Source organism: Melanotaenia boesemani, chromosome 1 (assembly GCF_017639745.1).
Source record: "Melanotaenia boesemani isolate fMelBoe1 chromosome 1, fMelBoe1.pri, whole genome shotgun sequence".
Taxonomy (NCBI): domain Eukaryota; kingdom Metazoa; phylum Chordata; class Actinopteri; order Atheriniformes; family Melanotaeniidae; genus Melanotaenia; species Melanotaenia boesemani.
Window position 1 is genome coordinate 29,048,596 of NC_055682.1, and position 21,435 is coordinate 29,070,030.

At 37.8% G+C, this 21,435-nt stretch overlaps 1 protein-coding gene across 5 annotated transcripts in view; it reads left to right on the forward strand.

The window, feature by feature from the left end:
• LOC121641896 (protein unc-13 homolog C) overlaps window positions 1-17,594 on the forward strand; it is a 94,997-nt gene extending 77,403 nt beyond the window's left edge. For 2 of the 5 annotated variants that reach the window (XM_041988263.1, XM_041988281.1), the window contains 11 exons: window positions 602-679; window positions 1,387-1,413; window positions 4,223-4,311; window positions 4,643-4,780; window positions 5,493-5,616; window positions 5,974-6,036; window positions 8,074-8,154; window positions 10,928-11,075; window positions 13,593-13,685; window positions 14,823-14,982; window positions 15,939-17,594. In XM_041988263.1, the coding sequence (XP_041844197.1) occupies window positions 602-679; window positions 1,387-1,413; window positions 4,223-4,311; window positions 4,643-4,780; window positions 5,493-5,616; window positions 5,974-6,036; window positions 8,074-8,154; window positions 10,928-11,075; window positions 13,593-13,685; window positions 14,823-14,982; window positions 15,939-16,224 (1,287 nt within the window). In that variant the 3' untranslated portion in view covers window positions 16,225-17,594. The remainder of the gene's footprint in view (window positions 1-601; window positions 680-1,386; window positions 1,414-4,222; window positions 4,312-4,642; window positions 4,781-5,492; window positions 5,617-5,973; window positions 6,037-8,073; window positions 8,155-10,927; window positions 11,076-13,592; window positions 13,686-14,822; window positions 14,983-15,938) is intronic. The other 3 variants (XM_041988272.1, XM_041988289.1, XM_041988298.1) reach the window with 3 other exon arrangements.
• The last annotated feature ends 3,841 nt before the right edge of the window (window positions 17,595-21,435 follow it).

Genomic DNA, 21,435 nt, shown 5'->3' on the forward strand with positions numbered 1-21,435 from the left:
AGGCTGTTTTAGAGTTTGAAAGACACCAATCATCCCTCTCCTGTGGGGCGCAGGATTATAATTTTAACTCAATCCATCAACACTGTTACAATTGAGATATGTTGTATCCTCATCTGTTGTTCTTTAAGCAGATAACATACATAATCTGAAAAGTGTGTAGAATAATTCTCCATTAAAAAAACAATAAAAAAAAAAAAACTGTGATAAATGTCTTCATCTATAAAACGTGTGGAGCTTAAAATCGATAACGTCTGACACATTCAGTGCAGACATTTCTCTCCTCGTGTTATGTATTGCTTTTCCATGCTGACAGTTGTGCAGAGACTTTGTCTCTTGGTATAGATGGTGTGTCAGGGAATCAAAACTGATTGTTCTCACAGTTCTTACCCTTGTGATTTTTTTTTTTTTTTTTTTTTTTTGTGTGTGTAAAGCGTTTTTAATGACAAGGCTATTTAAAAGCTTATGTAACAATACAGGGGCAAAAGCTGTAAAGCAGGAGATTATATGTAATCAAATATTGGAAATAGTTCAAACATATTGAACTATACACATGTGCTATACCAAGCAATACATGCATATTCATACTCCTGCTCTTTTGCAGCCCTGCATCATTCTAAACAACATCCAGCAGCTTCGTGTCCAACTGGAGAAGATGTTTGAGTCAATGGGCGGCAAACAGGTCTGTGCACACACAAATGCTTGTTTACAATGTCTGAATTATATTTTAAGATAATACACTTTTAATTTAGCCAAGATTTTTAACCAGATCTAATAAGATACATATTAATTAATTTTATAACAAATAACTGCACCCACCTTTCACTGAAAAGTCAATTCTGCAGATCTTCAGAGCAACATTCCTACAACTTATTGGATATGACAGTGTAGCAGAGGTGATGCTGGTTAATTTGTAAACTTAAACTCTCCCCTCTGAGGTCAGCACTCTGCAGAGATGAATGTTGTCATAACTGAGCAAATGATCTTATTTAGATGACATTTATTTGAAGTGAAAGTGAATTGACCCAACATTGATGCCATCAGTTCTACACTTAGCCAACTATTCTGATATGCAGCTGAGTCTTCTGATAACTGCCTCTTTGCAACCCCCTTCCTCCCGTACCAACATGTGTTGACTGATTATCTTTGTTTGTAAAAGCTGGGTAAAATCCTAAAATGTTGTGTTGCATTTGAAATCGGTGTGATTTGTTTTCCCTGTCAACCTGTTAGTCTGTCAGTCTAACTTGAGATTCCACCCCCAAATCTTCCTATAACTTACATGCATGTTTCTCTGTAATTTCTAACGCCTGTCTTGTCTTGCGTTTTGTCTCCTGTCGTTGTGTTCTCTCTTACCCCCCCATTTCCTTTTTGTGCTCTCTCTGTCTTCAGGAAGAGGGGGTTGTGTCCTTCTGTAAGGTGTGTGCAATAGGACTCGTCAACACCCCTTCTTACCATTTACTGAATGATAAAACTAAGCACGCCCCCCACCTCCCCTCATGCTTCTCTGCTTCTCACACACCCCCACCCCTTCCAGCAGCATGTGCCATAGAGCATACGGAATCTGAATTACCCATCACCCCTCTGGACAAGCTGCTCAGCTCACCGTCCACTGAGCTCTGGGGATACTGGTTCAAATCATTGGATCTTTTGTTTGTTTTTGTTTTTCTTTACTTAATTCTTTTTTTTCTTTCTGCCACCTTTTTATCCATGGATAATTTAGAAGTGTGATATTCATTTTAGGTTGTTGTTCCTCCTTTTAGCCCAGTGCAAAGAAGAGCCAGAGACTCACCAAGTTGCTGGCTGCGGTTTCAAACCTCTCTCTTCATTTCCCCAACCTCCAGGCACAAACGCTTCAGACAGGATTTTTCAGACCGTGTTTAATGAGCTTCTCAAACACTTACAAATCTCTCCAGCTGAGCTCTCAGCTGAAGTGATGCCGTCGCCTGTTTCCAGATCCAAACCGCGATCATTCGTAGATCATTCTCTGTAGCATAATGCAATAGTCTTTACTTTCCCTTCTAAATATAATATTTTTCACTTCACTTTTTATTAACAATCAGGTATCTCTCAATGTTTTCTTGTTAAGGATGCTTATAAAGTGTTTGCCAGATGGACGTTTCCTGTTTGTTTTCTCCCTGCACATTAGACCATTCATTACAGAATTGTTTCCTATCAGTAATCAACTCCCAGACAGCCAATGTAATTACCAAGAGCTGTTATCATTGGGCTACCAATAACAGAGATTAACAGTAATCTCATACAGTGCCCATGTATGGACTCATCATGGACTGATCTCCCTAGATCTGAATCAAGACTTTATTTTGGATGTGACTCTGTTTGCTAATATGCTTCACTCACTTTGAAGAAGGCTGTTTATTAAACATTTCCTTATTTGGCACTATAAGTCATTTTGGACCAACTGTGCAGTGGAATAACAGCCTGCCAGTGAGTAGATATTGCATTGTTGAAACAGGCAAAGTGAAGCAAAGCTGGGCTGCAGCTGATAGGCTGTCAGCCAGGGGAGAGTTTGTACACTCTGGAGGGCTCCGGATGCCAGTCAGTGTTGAGTGAAACCAGCTACCACGGAAGAGCCAGGTGCTCCACGAATTCCAAACATGATGTTTTTTTTTTTCTTTTTTTTTTTTATAAAGTGTAATTTACAAAGGAGAAATTATCTTCAAGTTAGCCTCAACATCAGCATCAGAAAATAAGTAAGAATATGCATAAAAATCATCACTTAATGTTGCATTATCTGTCATTTCCATGGAAATTCACAACATTACTTTTAATTTAACATTAAACAAAGACGTCTTATGTTAAGTTGCATAATTCACAGTAATTATCTTTAAGGGAAGACATTTATATTTAGAGTTTCAGGCATAAACTTTACTGCTGTACCAGCACTCAGAAGTCGGTCTAATTTTCTCTTTTCAGAGGGTTTCAAGTGATTTGGTTTATCTAACAGTGGAGTGACTTTTCTTTGCAGGTGTTTTTGTAAAGAGAAAAAAAAAGAGAATCTCAATTTCTGCAACTGCCAAACAGAAGATTAGAACCCAGTCTTAAACCTTACCCAGACCAGAGGAGAATGATAAAAGACCAGGGATTACCATTTCTGTTTTTTTTTCACTTGAAAAGATTTAATCTTCCTCTCAGTTGGTAAAATAACAGCTCAAACCTCTAATGGACAGTTTTCTGTTTGACATAAAAGTCTTACATTTTGCGATCACTTCCAATGAGGTGACAGAAAAAGGACATTGCGCTTGTGAACACACAGAGGTGTAAATCAGTCATGTTCACGGTCAGTTTGAGACATCTGTGCAGAATAACAATGTCTATAAAAAGTGAGGTTTACACATCCGCTTCCCAGCTGAGCCATCCACCATTAGAGTGTGTGAGATGAACGGCTTCATGGCAGAGCTTATGAGGCCTAATGTGGTGATCTGTCATGCATGCAGTGCAGTGCAGTGTCTCACCTCACAAAGCCATCTCAGCACACATATATGCAGTTACCAAAATGGGTGCATTTACATGCAGCACAGACCAAATATCTACTGCCATTCCATGCATTTTCACAGAGTATGTTCAAAATGCTTAAAGAACACAAACATAAAAATTCCTGCACATCCATCATGTGCACATGCTTAAATATAGCTCTTCAAAGACCCAAGACATGTCATGCATGGTTATATGACTTTTGTGAATACATTTTATAAATGTTGTCATAAAGTTTTGTACTGAAGATCTTCTGTGAGGTTTAGTGTAATTTCTCAATAGCTAATGATTAGTTTTGATCTACGTACTAGTATAACCTTAATGAAGGTTGAACTGGTAAAAAAATTTAATTGCAAAACACTTTTTTTATAACTGTACTTGCAGGGTTTTGGGTGTGCATTTTAGTAAGCTTTATTTCCTGAGGTATGGCTGACTGTCAGCATCATCTCTCTACTGTAACTTGGGTAATAGTGCATAAAAATGTCACCACGTCTTTTGACTCAGCAAGCAGTCATCATTGCAGTGCTCCGAGGTGAGCAGTCCATTGGTATTCAGAACGTTGTTCAGCACAGGTGGCAGGTAGAATGAGTGGGAGACCACTGGCAAGTTACCTCTCCTTTGTGGCTGCTGCCACCCTCCAGCACCCCCCACTATAGTTGAGAAATGCAAGTGAGGGTTTGTGTATGTGCAAAGATGTTGTACAGTAACTGTCTGTCTTCCTCTGCCCTGACAGCTGGATGCAGAGGCCAGTGATCTGCTAAAGGAGCTGCAGAATAAACTCAACACAGTACTGGATGAATTGAGTGGAGTGTTTGGCTCCAGGTGAGTGTTGTGTCTCCAACTGTGCATGCCTGTAATAAATTGTGTCTGGTTCTGTCAAGGAAATTATACCACAGGGCTGGTTATTTTAAAACAGATATGTACTCAGATTTAATTGGCTCTTGCTGTGCGTCAAGCATAGTGAGCAGACCAAGTTGCCAAACATTTTAGCCTGAACAGACTGACACACATGCTCTAAAGTTTTAATGATATAATATGAACAGCCAAAGTGAGGTAGCATTTACTGTACTCGATGTGGCTAACTTTGACTGCTGCAGCTTAAAATACAAAAACAAAACAAAACAAACAAAAAAATGTTTCTGTCATCACTCAGTTTCAAACCTGTGATCGAAGACTGTGTGAAGCAAATGAACCAAGAGCTGGTTCAAATGAAAGGTTCAGCCAAAGGGAGCAATGCCGCCATGGATGCAGAAACTGTCCTCCGGCCTCTGATGGATCTTCTTGATAAAAAGTAAGTATCTGATGAATGTAAGGTAGTGACTGCCACTGTCTTCTGCAAATCAATATAAGAAAATATCAGAGTATAGAACTGAACATGAATGAAATGAATAAATGTGTAGATCACAGTGAATGCAGGGTAATGGTGGAAAACAGCTTTCACATCCAAATATTACTAAATTAAAAAGAAACCAGAGGTTCCTGTTCCATGGTGATCATTCATTAATCCTGTTCCACTCCTAATTGCTACATTGACACTTTTATTTCAGTGTCACTAATTTGAGGCACTTCAAATGTAAAAGTATTAAAGTCAGTACCAAGGAAAGAAGGCGCATTTCTAGTGAATGTTTATTCATTTAACTTTATTTGCTTGTGTGGTTTTCTTGAGCGGCATTCTTGAAAGAAGTGATATGCTCCAGTTAAGCTCTGAAAATCATTCTCAACCATTTGTCAAGGCAACATTGAGGCCAATGGGGTATTACAGGGAATCCTCTTAATGATATGGAAATACCAAATCCTTCCTCCTGTCTCTGCAACCCTGCTCGCACAATGGGACAAGATTAAAGCATAAAGCAACTGCATTTATTCTGAGTCACAGGTGTTATTTTTCATTTTATTGAGCATAATTTAAAAAGACGTCATCACTTGAAGCCTTTAGCCATGTTATCTCAGTCTGAGACATGTGTTGCATGTATTGACCCGAGTTATAACTCTCTCTGCTTCAGTTTGATGTTATTCGCCAAGATTTGTGAGAAGACAGTCCTGAAACGAGTCCTCAAAGAGCTGTGGAAAATTGTTCTGAACACCATTGAGAGAACAATTGTTCTGCCACCGCTAAGTGACCAGAGTGTGAGTTATCCACATTTCCCTTTTCTAGTTCTCTTCTCATTTTACTGCCACCTCTTTCCACTGATCTCTCTCTCTCTCTCTCTTTCTCATCCTATTCAGCCCTCTTCTCCATCTTAACAAACACATTACTGTAAAGGAAATAAAAAAAGGTGCCATCTTTAGAGATAGGCTTACATTCATCACATTTACTCTGGTTTACTAGCAGGTTTTAAGGGACCAAGGATTATTTTATTAGATTACAGAGAATATATCAAATATATACGTTGTTTTTTTTGCTGATTAGTTTGTATGTGATGGAGTGTCAATGGCTGTTTTTCTTGTTTTTTTTTCCTAATGGAAACATCTTCATTTGTTCAGCAGCAGGGAGCTCAGATGATCTTCAGTGCTGCCAAGGACTTGGGACAGCTTTCCAAACTGAAGGTAATCTGGTAATTCTCAAACAGAGTTTACATATTTCACCACTTAATTTAATAATGTATGATTCTAAAGGAAACTCATTTTAAAGCTCGGGTCGTAGATTGGTTGTTTCCATTTATTCACAGATCATGTAATTGTGCTGAACATTGATCCACATGGATTAAGTTTTACATCATATCATCAGTATCAGAGACATTGTCACTATCAGTGATAAAGGCTTCGATAAAAATGATTTAACTGATAAAATATCGCAAAATGACAATAGAGACACCATTATTTTATTTGTGAACATTTTAAAAAACGAAAAAGTCACTAAAACAACACTCCAATCTAATTCAACATGATCAGTTCCATTACTGAACTTACTATCACTTTATGGCTTGAAACCAGTGCAGTGGTTTGTATATTAGTCCCACAATAAATTGCTTCAGGTGTCCCAAATTTTGTTGGGAACAGAGCTGCTCTCCATCCATTAGTTCACTATCGTGACTAAAAGTAGCATAATGAGAACTTTGAAAAAAGAAAATAAATATTGTTTATCACATAAGATAAGGCAGGCTTTGGTATAGTCGCGCGCAGGTCATTGAAACATAGCTAGCCAGCGTTTAACTGCTGATGAGTCTGGAGAAGTTTAATCCTCTGAGCTTTGTATAGTGAAGCACTGGAATGGAACATTTGTTACGCTCTGGTTTCACTAACAGCTATGGTACCTCAGAGAGATGTTTTAGCTCTGAGTCATGTAGAGGGTGCAAATGTACTATGTGGCTTGTATACATACATATGGGTGTGCTTTGTCTCTTTTTGTGTGTGGCTCTGTCAGATGTCTTCCTCCCAAAGCAATATAGAACATTTCCATTCTATTGTTATTCATGGTTATGACTGACAATCCTCAGCTCATCCAATTTTCTCACATATTGTAATCCAGTTTGTGTACATTTACTATGTGTGAAATAATTTTTATTATTTGCTTTGTTACTCTATGATCATCGTTAAAAATGTTTAATTATTATTTTATTTAATATGATCATTTCTTATGTGTTTTCTTCTGTTTTATTGATGTGTTTACATAATCTAACATATTAAACAAATACCGTCACCTTTGACCCACCTACTGGTAAACATTCACTGGATAAACAGAAAAGCTTCTTCAGTAAAACATAGTTTTAATTTCTATGTCCACATTAATGATCCTGGTCTTGGACTTGCATTAAGGTCGTCCTCATATGTGTGTTCCGACTTTCTCAACAGGTTTGGTAGGAAGATAAATATCTTTCAAAGGCATACACAATCGTGGATTTCTGAGTAGCAATGTGAATGTTTAAGGCATACGGATTCTGCATGAGTCAGAATGGAAAACCTATTCAAAAAGGGCCATCAACACTATTCCAAACCTTAGCACAGATGTTGATTTGAAATATTTTCCTTCTCTGTAACTCTCTGAAAAGTATTTGGTTAACACACCTTTGGTAAAAATCTATATCCTGATCTCTTTATGAATTTTTCACCACATATTTTAGATTTCCATTTCTCAGTGTTTCACACCAAACATGCATTTTTGACCTGTGGTTATATTGATTGAATCCTACCATCCAAAGCCAAACTCAAGCAAACATTTACAGACTGGTCGGAAACATGAAACTCTGAAGGTTAGGAGCTGTTGCAGCAATGCTTGCTACATAAAACATTCATTGTGTTTTGGCTTTACAGAGGTAAGGAAAGCATCTGGGAAATAAGGCAGTGCCAGAATTTATTTACTGCAATCAATTCACAAATCAGGAAAGCTCCAATTAGAATTGACAAAACATTATTCATTATTTAAATAGATTTTCACTGTCCTGATGTGTGACAGTGAGGCTGAAGTTTGTCTCAGGGGATTAAGTCTCACCTCTTAATTCTGTTTTCTACACAGTAAACGGTTTATATCACGTGGACCAGGGGTCACTCAGAGTCATTTCCATCCTAAAATTGGCCATATCAGAATGTGAAATGTGAAACCTTTTTGCCCGTTGCAGTAATTTATGCTCTATGATATTCTTCCAGGAGCATGTCATTCGAGAAGAAGCTAGGAGTCTGACACCACGCCAGTGCGCCGCCATGGACCTTGTGCTTCCCACTATCAAGGTAAATTTTCTGTTGATTTTACTGCTGTCCGTATAGAATATCTAAACTTGATCTTAAGAAAGCAGAGCAAGTGTACAAAGCAGAGCAAAGATATACATACTGCATGGCCTAATGAGCAGATTGCAAGTCAGATTTACTCTTTGTGTGGAGCATTGAATTCTTTACAATTCTACATCCATATGAGGGAAGTACCCAAAACCCATTTCCTATTAGAAAAAGGTAACAGTAGTATTAAATTCTTCGGTGTTACACTTACTGGATATACAAACCTTTGAAGACAGATTCTCAGCTCTGCAGAGGTACAAGCAGAGATATGGAGAGGTGCTGCTGGTGAAAGGCCGCGAGGGCTGAGAAAACTAATTGATTTTACTGTCACCATGGAAACTACCTGCAGGTTTTGATCAATCACATTCATGGGCTCCTTTAATCAGTATTTAAATGAGAACAGTAACTTAAAACAGTTAAATTAAGGAGAATCGGCCATTAAATGAAGAAATGCTGTCCAGAAGGTTACAGTACCCACATTATGTCATATTGTGTTATCCATAAATGCAGCATTTTTGTTTAAGTCAAACTAAATATGTTGTTAATATTAAGTACTACAAACAGTAGTAGTATAACCCCACAGTAGCAAAGAAATATGCATATACATATACACAGAAAAGCACCACAGAAAAAAAAAATCTACTATTTTTACTTTGGAATCAAAACTCGATTTTAGTCACGCATATTAAGATCAAACCACTGAAAGTATTTCATCCAGGCTGAACTTTGAACCCAAGCAAAATGATGGCTAGGATAATGAGTAAATGCACTGACTTATGAAGGAGTCCATATGTGGTGGAGCGGTCCATTTAACAGATTCCCAGTAATGCTTCATTCATCCCTTCCTTTGAATAAGGCTGTTCCAGATTTGTCACCTATTTTAGCTGTGATGTATAAAATGACACTGTATGTGCATCTGTTATTTCAACACAGATGCCCTTATCATCATCATCTATTTTAGTATTGTGGTATCTGCAGTTGTTCATTCAGTGCGTATTTAACACACTGAATGAGCAAGTGAGAGGAGTTTACATGGTTCACCTCAAAATAAAAGGCCATTAGGAACAAAGACGGGATTGAAAGATATACCATATGAATGGATATTAGACAATAGGAATTTAGTAAAGGGTAAGATTATTGAAGAGAAAGACATGTCAGAGACGGGATTGTTTAGCTAAGGATTTTGCCAGAAGCAGGGTGATATTTTAAGCATGTGAGTTGACTTGTCTGTTTTTGCCAGAGGGAGTGCCGCTTTTCTCTGACCTAACCATTACAATGTTAAGAGATTCCAATATGAGGCAACACTTACCTTGAAAGTGCACGTTCTTGTATTAGTCACCAATGGTGTGATGGAACATGTGTAACTATACACACACACACACACACACACACACACACACACACACACATATATATATATATATATATATATATACACACACACACACACACACATATATATATATCTATATATATATATATAGATATATATAGATATATAATACATGGATTGTATTAAAAAATGTCTTGATGTTGATCTGGATTCAGGACAACAAAAACGTGACTTTAAGTTGGGGCATGCCCCATACATCTTCTACAGTGTCCATGCAAATCCCTCCAGAACCTTTTGTGTAATCCTACTAATAAACAAATAATCCATAAATACCATATAACCTACTTGGGAGAAATAAAAAAGAAATGTAAGTAAATAAATCAGTAAATAAGAAAAAATCTGACATTAAAACTACTCCAATTTGGAGATGGATATAAAAATTACAGCTGCAAGATTATCTATACTGTGCTTGGTCTGTTTGTTACAGACAGCAGACAGCATAGATAGGTGTTTAGGAAATTAATTTTTTGTTTGCTGAAGGCTATTTTGTTACACATGTTCCATTTGTGTATATGATTTTTTTTCCTTCCTCCACCCGGCTCATCCCAGACAAAATAAAATCCATTAAGGACATGTAGGTCATATTTTATGACTTATGACTCATAGATCAAGCAGAAAACAGTGCAGCTCACTGTGTTGAGTCAATGCCAAGTACCTGGCACCAGTCAAAAAATATTCGCAAACACCTTCTCTTGTAGGGTGTCTGATATAGTCCTGCTCAGATGCCACCTGCCACCTTCCACCTGCATGGACCATAGCTGGCTGCTGTATTTTCTTGTCCATCGTTGGTAAAAAATATGAGTGATTATTGTGTCCCTTCTTTTTTAACCTGGATCACGACGACTGTCCCTCTATGAACACTGAAAAATGCATTTTTTTTCCCTTTAATGATCATGTACTTTATAACTTTAATTGTACCACAGTTCATAACATCAAGGACAGAAAGACTTCTGAAATGTGTCTCCAAGTTCTTACATTCATGATGCCTTCTTTTCAACACTTAATAAATTCTGTCCACCTCCCACATGTAAGAGTGGTGACAGCGCTTAAAAAGAAGGCAAACCTTGTCTGTCCTCGGCTATCAGGCTTATCAGCACAGATACACATTAACCATTCAGGCAGAATGCTTAGCTTCAAATGCCTGGTAATTATCTACTGAAATAGCTATTACTGCTGTCTCTTGCCAGGTCTTCTGCTTTTACAAACACATACTGCCATACTGTCCTAGAATTCTAGGTTATTTATCAGCCATCTGTAACCTGAACTTGCAGGAGTTATTTGAACGTCTCAAGGTTTCTAATATAACAAGCTGGTCTCTTCCTCTTTTTCTTGCAGCAATACTTCCATGCTGGAGGAAACGGGCTGAAGAAAACCTTCCTCGAAAAGAGCCCTGATATGAAGTCGCTTAAATATGCTCTCAGCCTTTACACTCAACCTACAGATGCCTTGATTAAGAAATATATATGCACCCAAACCTCTCAAGGTAAGGACTTAGCCAGATAAATAGGGAGAAAGTGGAGCTACTTTGGTCTTCAAACACAAACATACTTTTGGTTAAGAATAGCTTAATGTGTTTCCAATGACTAATTCCAAACTCAAAGAAAGCTTCTCTAAATGTGAAACATTTTCTCTCTTTCTTTTCATTTGAGGTTATTCGTTCAGGTTGGTTGAAAATAATGTTAATCCAGTCATTTTTGTGGATATTTTCATGCATTAACCCCCCCTCACTGTTCAAGTCAATTAGTTTCTTTCACAGTGAATGAATAAATAAAAACAAACACATAAACAAAGTTATCTGTGACGTCTTCACCCATATGCTTGAGGGCTTGATTGCTCTCATGCGATTTTCCCTCTCTCTCTCATTAGAAACAAACACAAAAAGACGCTGTCATGATAAATGTGTAAATGTAAATCTAAAAAATTTCCCTGTGTACCTCTGCTCGCTTTTTATCCTCCGTCATCACTGACCCACTTTCATGCCTTGTTTTCTCATTCTTCTGTCTATGGAGCTGTTTTTTCCCCCATCTTTCCGTAACAAGGCAGAAATACCCTCAGGTATCTGAAGAGACCCGAGAGGGATTCAGCCCAGCGGGGCGTTGAAGCTCCAAGCTCCATACTGCATCAGTGTGCTCAGCCTTGCAGAACTCTGCAGAGGCAGGCAGCAGGGTAGCAGAAAGGCTGTAGGAGAAAGCTCTTCAGCCAGCAGACTAACCAGCCATGCTGCGCTCACTGACTGGCAGATGGGCATATACGTACAGCATCTCACTGTGTGCTATTTTCAGATTGTTCTGTGTTTCTCCTGCTCTTCCTATTTCGGATTTTGTCATCCCATTCCACCCCCGTCCCTAATTTCACACCATGTTGTCACTCTGGTCTAATGTGATGTCTAAAAGTGGACGTAGGTGCTTGATGAGCTTTAGGTCAGTAAACATTGTCAAGATGTGCTGATGGCTGATGCAGCTCAGTACACCCTAATTCATTAATTATAGACCCTTGTGCTCTGGCAGCGACATATTTAGACTGGACATTGTCTCGGTTTAATCCTACCAAGTGTGCCCTCAGAAGCATATATGTGTTCCTCTGTTTGTTGAGGTTGAATAGTGGCCTTATGCTTCAGTGGAAATGCATATAATCCTTTATTCAGTAATTTAACATGAATATTCTGCTGCTTCTTGATAATAAAGTAATCTTCTGTTTATAAGTGGCTTAGTGCAAACTACAGATAGCATGTTGTTTGACAGTGGGAGGAAAAACGATTGAAAACAGGTCAAGAACAGGTAATGCCAACAGCTTGTTTTTTTTGTTTGTTTTTTCCTCTTTTTTTCACTTTTTTCACTTAGTCACGTGACTCAGCTCACAGCAACCTGTGTTGTGTCTATCTTGGCTGTCCTTTCTCTTCGATGCACTATTTATCTCATTCCAACTCTGCTCCTCCATGCCTTTCAAGTTGCCAGTTATGCTGTGTACACTCTGAACATCTGTTTATGTATTTATGTATCTGAGAGCCATCAGAAAACATAGAGAATCTATTAACCCGTGCCATTATATCAGCTGATAGCTGAGGCAAACATGCTCTGTAAATTTCCCATAAGTGCAGACAGAAACACTGTGTGGCTGCACCCACACAGTGTTTCTGTCCTCACCCAGCCTCCCAGGGCATCATTACAATAAATCTTGAGGCTTGTTTCTTCATTACCAGTTATAAAGGCACTACATGTCTGGCAGACATTGATTTGCTATCGGATCAGCGAATCCCTTCATCAACCACACAGGCTTTTGCCTTCCACTATGCTGAACATCTGTTTGTCGTGGAATGGGTGAAACATGAGACAGCTAAAATGGGCAGGACTCCCTGCGTCAGGCAAAGTGAGACACATGGTCAGCAATCCTTTTCAGTTGCTTGTCCTCTCATGATTAACTGTAATGACACTGTAACTGTGCTAGGTGCTGCCTAAAAGGGTATTCTCTCCTTAATGCTCGTATTTTCATTCAGCTTCTGCTGATAAATTATTTTCAACTTCACCTGAGTCGCCTGTGCAGAGTCAAATCCACTGATTTTAATTTTGTTTGATGAAATCATCATGTAGAACACTTATTTAGCGAATTATTTTGCACCATGTGCCTCCTCCATGGCCTTCAAACCAGACAGATTATGTCTTGTATCTTTTTTCTATTGAAATTCCAGGAAAACCTGACTGAGTTTACTACGCTGCTCCATGGGCGTGAAATCAAGTCTACCCCCCTACTGTTCTTTTTAGATTTAGTCTTTTGCTTTGACACACAGAGATGTTTATACACAGCTTTCTGGATGTATTTCTAGCACCTCATGTACTAGAAAAAGCTACTCCTACAGTTTTGGAATTGTTTCCTTGAGTTATTTTCTTTTTTTTTGTTTATTCTCTGTGTTCTGTCCTTGGCTTCTTCTCTGCCTCTCCCCTTGTTTTTGATATTCATTATGCCTCTTTCCAATTCTCCTATTGCTGTTTTGGTGTGTGTCCAGGTCAGTCAGCCAGTGGATCAGTGGGAGAGGTGTCAATGCAAGTGAATCTCATCTCTCACCCTGGCACAGGAGAGCACAAAGTCAGCGTGAAGGGTGAGCTTCTTTCCTATAATCAAGCCTGCATTTATTCCTTTATGTTCAAATTTGTTCTCACCTGCTCAGGGACATGATCTGATTTGTGGTAATTAAATTGTTTGGTCATCAATCAGCAACTTTATATATTCTTTCTTCAGACAGATAATAATAATAATAATAATAATAATAATAATAATAATAATAATAATAATAATAATAATAATAAAGGAAAGAAATGTAAAAGAAAAAGTCCCTTTTTTAAGAATTAACTTTTCTTCTGATGCCATCTGTTGATTTATATATGATGCCATAAAATCAGATACCAAGGTATCAATGTGCGCTATAGGGCAAAAAAAAGGGTAAATAAAGGTAACTCAGCTTATTCAGCAAAACCATCTGCATTCCCATCACCGTCAGCAGTACTCTCTGCGAAGTACTAATTAGCAAATGTTTGAACCAACGCACTAAACCAAGATGAAAAGGCTACACATTTAACCTGTTTAAAGTTGGCAAGATGCGTTAGCATTTAGCTCACACACCACCATGCCTTAGACTTGCTGGATCTTCATTAACTGTAGTGAGTATGAGCTAAAAATTATTCACCAAATATTTTGAAAACGAATTACTGTATTTAATCTGATTATAGCTTTTCTGTGCTCAATGTTTACTATATAGAAAATTGTCATTTTTTTTTTAATCTTATATAACATTGCCTCAACTTCTGATTTACAGTCACATATTCAACTCACGCCCACACAGTAGCTTCAATCATATCTTTTACGCCTCCCCCCAGGCAGCACCGTATGCATTACAGCTGACAAACAGCTATAATCAGTGACCGCACTAGCAAGACAATGTGACTGGCAATTAGGTTACTATGGCAATCATTTCTAGATCTTTTCTACCAAATGAAAATTTACTATTACTATTAGGACTGTAGAATTACAGGATGAGAAGCTGCAGTTTGGCTTTGTTCTTTATATATCCTAGTATTGGAAATTCAGATTTATGGTTGTACATTATATCTTGTCTTTTTATTGATGGTGTAATCCCATGTAGTCAACTATCAATAAATTACCAGGATAAAATTTTCCTTTACTAATGTCTGTCTACACTGTACAGAACAACATAATCAGGGATATCTTTATTTCCCAGTGGTCGGCGTGAATAACCTCATCTGGCAGACCAACGCCATGTTCCGACCATTTGTTGAAGTGAATGCCATTGGGCCACACTTGGCTGACAAGAAGCGCAAATTCAGCACCAAGACCAAGAATAACAATTGGTCACCAAAGTACAATGAAACATTCCAGTAGTAAGTATACTCTGTCCTTCTGGTTAGTTTAAGGGGTGGGGAGAAGAGAGGCCACAGAATTATTAGCAGTATCTTATCTGCGTTCATGTAAGCAAAACAAAAACTGCCTTCAATCCAGAATACGGTATGCTGTCTGCAGTCTGCAGAAGTCTGAGCCGATATATTCCCCTTTCAAGCACCTGTTAATGCTTTACTGAGAGGATCTGTCCGCCTCCTCTAAGCTTTAAGAAAATGCTAATTTATTAGAAGCATTTAATGTTTTTTGCTCTGAAGTTGTAGAAGTAAATGAAGTGACTGCTTTGGCAATCTAATCCCCTCCTCAACACCGAGCCAAGCCACCTCAGCCATCCACAGAGCAAGAAAAACAGCACCAGTGAGTGCAAGCACAGTGCTGCCTGCATGTATACTCGCCCTTGACATTGTAATTTTAATTTCTAGACCTTGTTAAGTTCCTGGGGATAATTAAAAAAAATTTATAAAAAAAATTCCTGGCTAACAATAATAGCTCATTTGAAAGGAGACACTGATTTCATCAGCGAAACATGACTGAATTGTCTCATCATAGTCAGGCATACAGTGAGGAGGCTTTTCACCAGGGAAATGTCATCATATCAGACTCATTTACTGGCAGGTTATATTCTGCTGCAAAGAAAGCCAAATGTCTGGGTCCACAAAGCAAGTGGTGTGCTTTCATATACAAATCTTCAGAGTCTTTGAGATTTTTATTTAGTTTTTTACAACAAAAATGTGCCTCAAAGTCAAAGCGATTTGCAGTTGACTTGACAGCATCTGTGCTGTTGTTAGTGTGTTAACCCTGCAGTGAACCTTCTACCTCTTAATACCCATGCTGGTATTTGTGTGAGCTTATTAATAATTCATTTCTAGCTCTGCATTATGTAAACATGTTTGAACTCTCTGAGTTTTACCTCTCTGATTTCTTTGTGGCATTTTCCCAGCGTTCTGAGTAACGAACACGGTCCAGAGGCCTACGAACTGCACGTCTCTGTAAAGGACTACTGCTTTGCCCGTGAGGATCGCATCATCGGCATGACAGTCATCCAGCTCAGAGAGCTGGCGGACAAGGGCAGCTGCTCGGCCTGCTACCCGCTGGCGAAGAGCATCGCCATGGACGAAACAGGCCTCACCATCATGAGGATACTCTCTCAAAGGACCCACGATGAGGTGGCCAAAGAGTTTGTGCGTCTGAAGACAGACACGCGCTCAGCGGAGGAAGTATCATAATGTGGAGCAAAAATGCAGTATTTAAAGTTGTGTTGTCTTCAGTGAGAGATAGAAAGGAAAAGATGGAGGAAAAGAGCGTGCAGTAGCAACAGTATGTTGTTTTGGGATAGACGCTGGAAACAGCATCAGAATGAGAATGTCCAAAGAGAAGCGAAGGAGGCCCAAATGCTGCAAGGCAGCAAGAGTGAGAGAGTTGTGTTTGTTTGTTTTTGTGCATGTGTGTAAAACATCTGTTGGAATGTTCATTTTAAAACTACAGTATGTACAAGTGTTTACTTACCGTATGCTTACTATTAAGTATTATATTCTAAGAGTTATGTTAATGAGACATGATACCTTTTGTACAACATTTAGTCTTTTTGAACAGAGATTTGTTCCAATAAAGTGCCAAACCAGTGGAAAAAAAAAACAAAATCAACGTATATGAATTATGGTGAAGTTAGTATGTTTGAAATTTGCTCGATTATTTTGTCTGGTGTAAGTCATTTTCTGACAGTGTGGCGTTTTGATTGTCGCAAAGTTGTTCATTTTGCACCCTTGTTTTTTGGCTTCACGTTCTTCCACACTGCACTGTTGTGCATGTCCTCTTCTCGGTCATGTCTCTCCCATGATTCCACAGTGACCACAGAGCAGGGTCCTGTCCCCTTGCCTTCAAACTGTTTGTATTTTAAGTCAACCTGAAAATAGACCATGTTTTTTTAAATGGCGATGACTGCTATGTAAACCTTCATAGGTGTTTGTAATTTTATAACCATGACAACAATGACGACAGCCTCCAGTGCTAACAGTCTAAGCAGAAAGGATGGAAATGTTTACGTTCTCTTCGGCTTTTTGTTGTTTCCTTTTGGCTTTCAGCTTCCAGCCTTTCTGAACGACCACTGTGAACATGAGCTTTGGAAAACAAGCTTACATGACATTGCAGACAGTTTGATATTATTGTTTCATATTTTTCCGATAACTTTGTTCCTGATAAACTGCCAAAGTTATATAAAATATTTGTACAAAAGCAATCCATTACATGTATGAAGAAATATATGTACATGTGATCTATTACTTTTTCAATGCTTAATATTCGATTGTTGATAGGGTGGTACTAAGATTTTATTTTTTTTATTTCCTGTGAAGCTGTTATCAATATAAAAGTTGCACATGTTACTTTACACATTAGTTATATCAGCTTCTGTCATCAGATTTATTTTTCTTCATAAAGAAAGAGTCTAACATTTGGTAAATATGCAACATTCCTATGTATTGCACTGATGGCGAATTGTATGTCATGTAAATATATTTAGTGAGATATTGTAAAAAAGTCTACTTTTCTTCTATGTGCATAAAGTATGTGCAAAATGTGATAAAAAAAAAAAAACATTCGGGTTCTTTTGAGAAATTTTCAAGTAAGCCTCCATTGATCACTTAGGGATTTATAACATTAATGCTGTTTTTTTTTTTTTTTTTTTAAATTACAAAGTAAGAAAGCTTCAAGTTCATTAAAATGAGCTAAAGACTAAGTTGTAAGTCAGACCTGTGGTGGTTACAACCAGCACAAGCATCAGGAGAGTGATACAACTGATGAGTTTCAGTTGAGCGCAGCACTTAAATCATTTTGCAGATTCAAATACTTTTTATCTATGGTTATGGTTCTTTCACTGCACACTCAGTTTTACAGCAATCAAAGAGAGGTAAATTTGCATTGTCTAAAGAATGGGTTAATATTTAAAAAAAATAAAAATACATTTTTAAAAAAGGGCAATATTAATGTCATACTTTAGCTGGGAAATTTGGATATTCTTCTTTAAAAACAATGTTATAAAGCCAAGATTTATTTTTTTTTTTACAGAAACATCAGTTGGCATTGCATTCTGTCTGTGAATATGTTAAGGGCAAGTATTATTTTCAATTTTATAGGCTTCTATAATCCATTTAGTTCTAAATTAAATTTGGAGTTACTTGACTTTTTACTGAGAATCACCATATTTTCATAAGCATCTGAACTTTGTCATGAATCAGACCTAATCACTAAAGAATCTTCATGTTCCATACTGCTGACAGTTGCTGTGAGCTGTACTGTGATGAGGTTGGCCTGAGCTTACTGAGTGAATCCATTCGTTATCTTCACATTTTGAAACATTCAATGATTAATGAATAACATTTCATACATTCCAATTTTTTTCTTTCCTCCAGCAATGTGGTATTTATCTTTTTCTTTTTTCTTTCAACCAACCTACTATTTACTTACAGGGACCCTATAAGGTGCGGCACAGTTTAAGGCTCTTATAAAGACTCTTATATGTACAAGGGGTTAATAGCTATTTTATGTAAGCACCTGCACACATGTATCAAAACAGAGCTGCCAACATACCTCCCAGCTTCAGGTACCAGTGAGGGAAGCACCACTCTCAAGGTGGGCTACTAATTCTTGCACAAAAATAAGTGGTTCACCACACACTGTCCACGTTGAAAGATACCTAAAAAAAAATAAAAATAATAATAATAATAATTTAATGTTTTTGCTTGTTCTTGCAGGTTTAAGTTCATGTTAAATCTCCACATCTAAGGGTGTAAAAAAATATAGGAACATAGCATTTTGCAAATGGTGCAATACTGAGTGAAACATTACAATGCCTTCAGAAGCAATTACCCATGTTTCACTAACATGGAAAACATTCCCTTTTTCTTTCTTTCTTTTTTTTTTTTATTATTTTTTGCCAGACAGGCTTAAATTGTCACCATGATGGGCATATGTCCATGTATATGTAACAGAAGTCTAAATGAAGTTCTGAAACTTTGTGGAAGGTAAGTTGTTGTGGGAAAACCACAGTGTAACCATGAGTAAGGCTGAAAGAAGCTTCTCAGGGAAACTTTTGCTGGTGAAGTACAGAAAGTCTGCAAAAAGAAATGAAATTGTGTTTGTCTATGGATTTTAATGTCATTGAATTTTCTCAACTACTTGTGTGAAACTGGGATGTACTGAAGTTGTGAATAATTGTGGTGCAGATGTGCCTTGCAGATCATCCCGCCTGCAGTGACCATCCAATCAAAAAGGAGAGGAAATCCAATGCCAAAGAACGGTTTTCTTGAGGCAATTGCTTTTTCAAGAACACAGAGCCCAGCTGCAGACATAAAAGAGGTCATTTTGCTAGCTGTCTTTACTTTGTTGTTCAGGCATCTGAACACACAACAGCATGGCAGTGTAACAGAAAAACTATTTTACTTTGATGCAGACACCTTGGACTTTACTGCAGACATTCACAGCTATGGTTCCCAGTTTGAGAAATTATGGAATGTCCCTGTCATCTATAATTGACAAAGAAAGTATAGTGAATAATAATACTTGGTCTTTGGGTGAAAGACACAGCTGCTTGTTACAAACCTTGAACAATTTCCTCCCTACCAGCTGGACTGAATTCTGCAAGTGGAGTCTGTGCAATTAGAAATCTGACATCATCTTTTGAGAAGATCTTTTGAGAAAACTGAAAACGCCTCCACATCCGCCTGTATAAGTCCCTCACAAAAGACTGTAATCCTTGCTACAAAGCTTGAAGGCTTTATTTCTTTTTTCTTCATTTTTCATTTTTGTAATTCATGGTGCATGAGATGAGTGTTTTCGGGTCAGTTATGCTCTACTTACTGTCAGCATTTACACATCAGCACCAAGAAATGTCAGCAGAATAACATCACAATGATTTTGATACGAACCATCTGTTGCTATTTGACAGGAAATAGTCAAAGAAACCAATTTTTCATTCATAACTCATGTTTTGTTTTGTTTTTACTGTTACTAAAACCAAAAAGGTAGTAATTTATTATTTTTTCTCAAAGAGAAAAAAGAAAAAAATACCAACAACAACAACAAAAACTGGGCATTAAAATGCCATGCACCTTTCCCTGCTCCGAAGTCCATGAGATGCATCTGCTCACCTGGAACCAGTTGGGAGAAGTCAGATGAAGTAAGCCCATGTGTTACTGCCCTTACGTTCTGAGGAAGAAGGTAAACTGTTCAAATTTATTGTCAAAAATAGGTCACAGGTCATTATCCATGCAGAAGAACATGAATCAATTCCACTAAATGAGCATGCCTCCAAAGTTCGTTCAACTAAATGGCTTCAAGATGGCTGACAGAGAAAGTAATACCAACATAGAACAAAATCTGGTAAGCTATTTATATATTTTTATACAAGTTTAGAAGTTTGTTTAAGTCATACTCTGATCCTCTTTAAATGCCTGTTTTAGGAACCCAGACAAATTGCATTTTCATCTTGTATTGTCGAACCCAGATCAGTGTACCACCCTGATTGGTTGCCAGTCTGGAGGACGTGTTGCAGATCAGTCAGGTTACTTGGTTCATTTTTAACACCACAAAACTGCTCTTGGCACACATCTGAATGTTTTCTATTTTTATGTTTATTAGTGTTTGATTCAAATAAACTGTCCACCTTTCATAGAGATAAGTTAACAGTTGAACGTTAGCTGATCTAATTTGTTCAACTTTATTTGTAGAACGTCTTTGTTTGAGGTCACGTGTTGCCTCTCATAATCAAAACTACTGCTATTATCATCTATGGTAACCACACTGTCATTTTGATATCTTAGGCACCAGCTATTTATGTCATAGAATCCATTCATCAATATTCTAGTAATGTGGGATAAATCTGTAGTTTTTCAATAACAGGAATGCAGTGGAAAGTAACTTTACTGTTAAGATCTCATCCAGTTAAAAGTTTAGTATTCACCCAGTGGATTTAATGGGAAAGTGTGTTTGAACTTTTGACTGGTTGTGTACAGAGTGAGAAAATGTGGAGCTGTTCCTGGTGTGTAGCACTATCACTGGGGTGGTATCCTCAAAGGTACGGATGTTGTACCCTGAACAGGGCACCTCATAAAAACCAGACAATCCCTAGAGGTACAGTGCTGCTCTTTATAAGACACAAAGTGCACTGCTGAAGGTACAACAGCAGAATTCCTCTGTTTCATCTGAAAGTATAAATAAATCTATTTTCCTTAGACATTTGTTTTGGATGTCAGTGTTTTTTTCTTCACACAATCTGAGAAAGAAAAACATATAAAAGGAAAAAAAACATACAGTGAAGAGCTAAATCCATTGGGGGTAGGAAAACACTGTCATGCTTAATTTTGTCCTCCCAGAAGACAGGGGGAAAAAGAGGAAAACACTAACCTGACTCATCCTCCAGTAGAGCTGCCAAGATGCAAAAT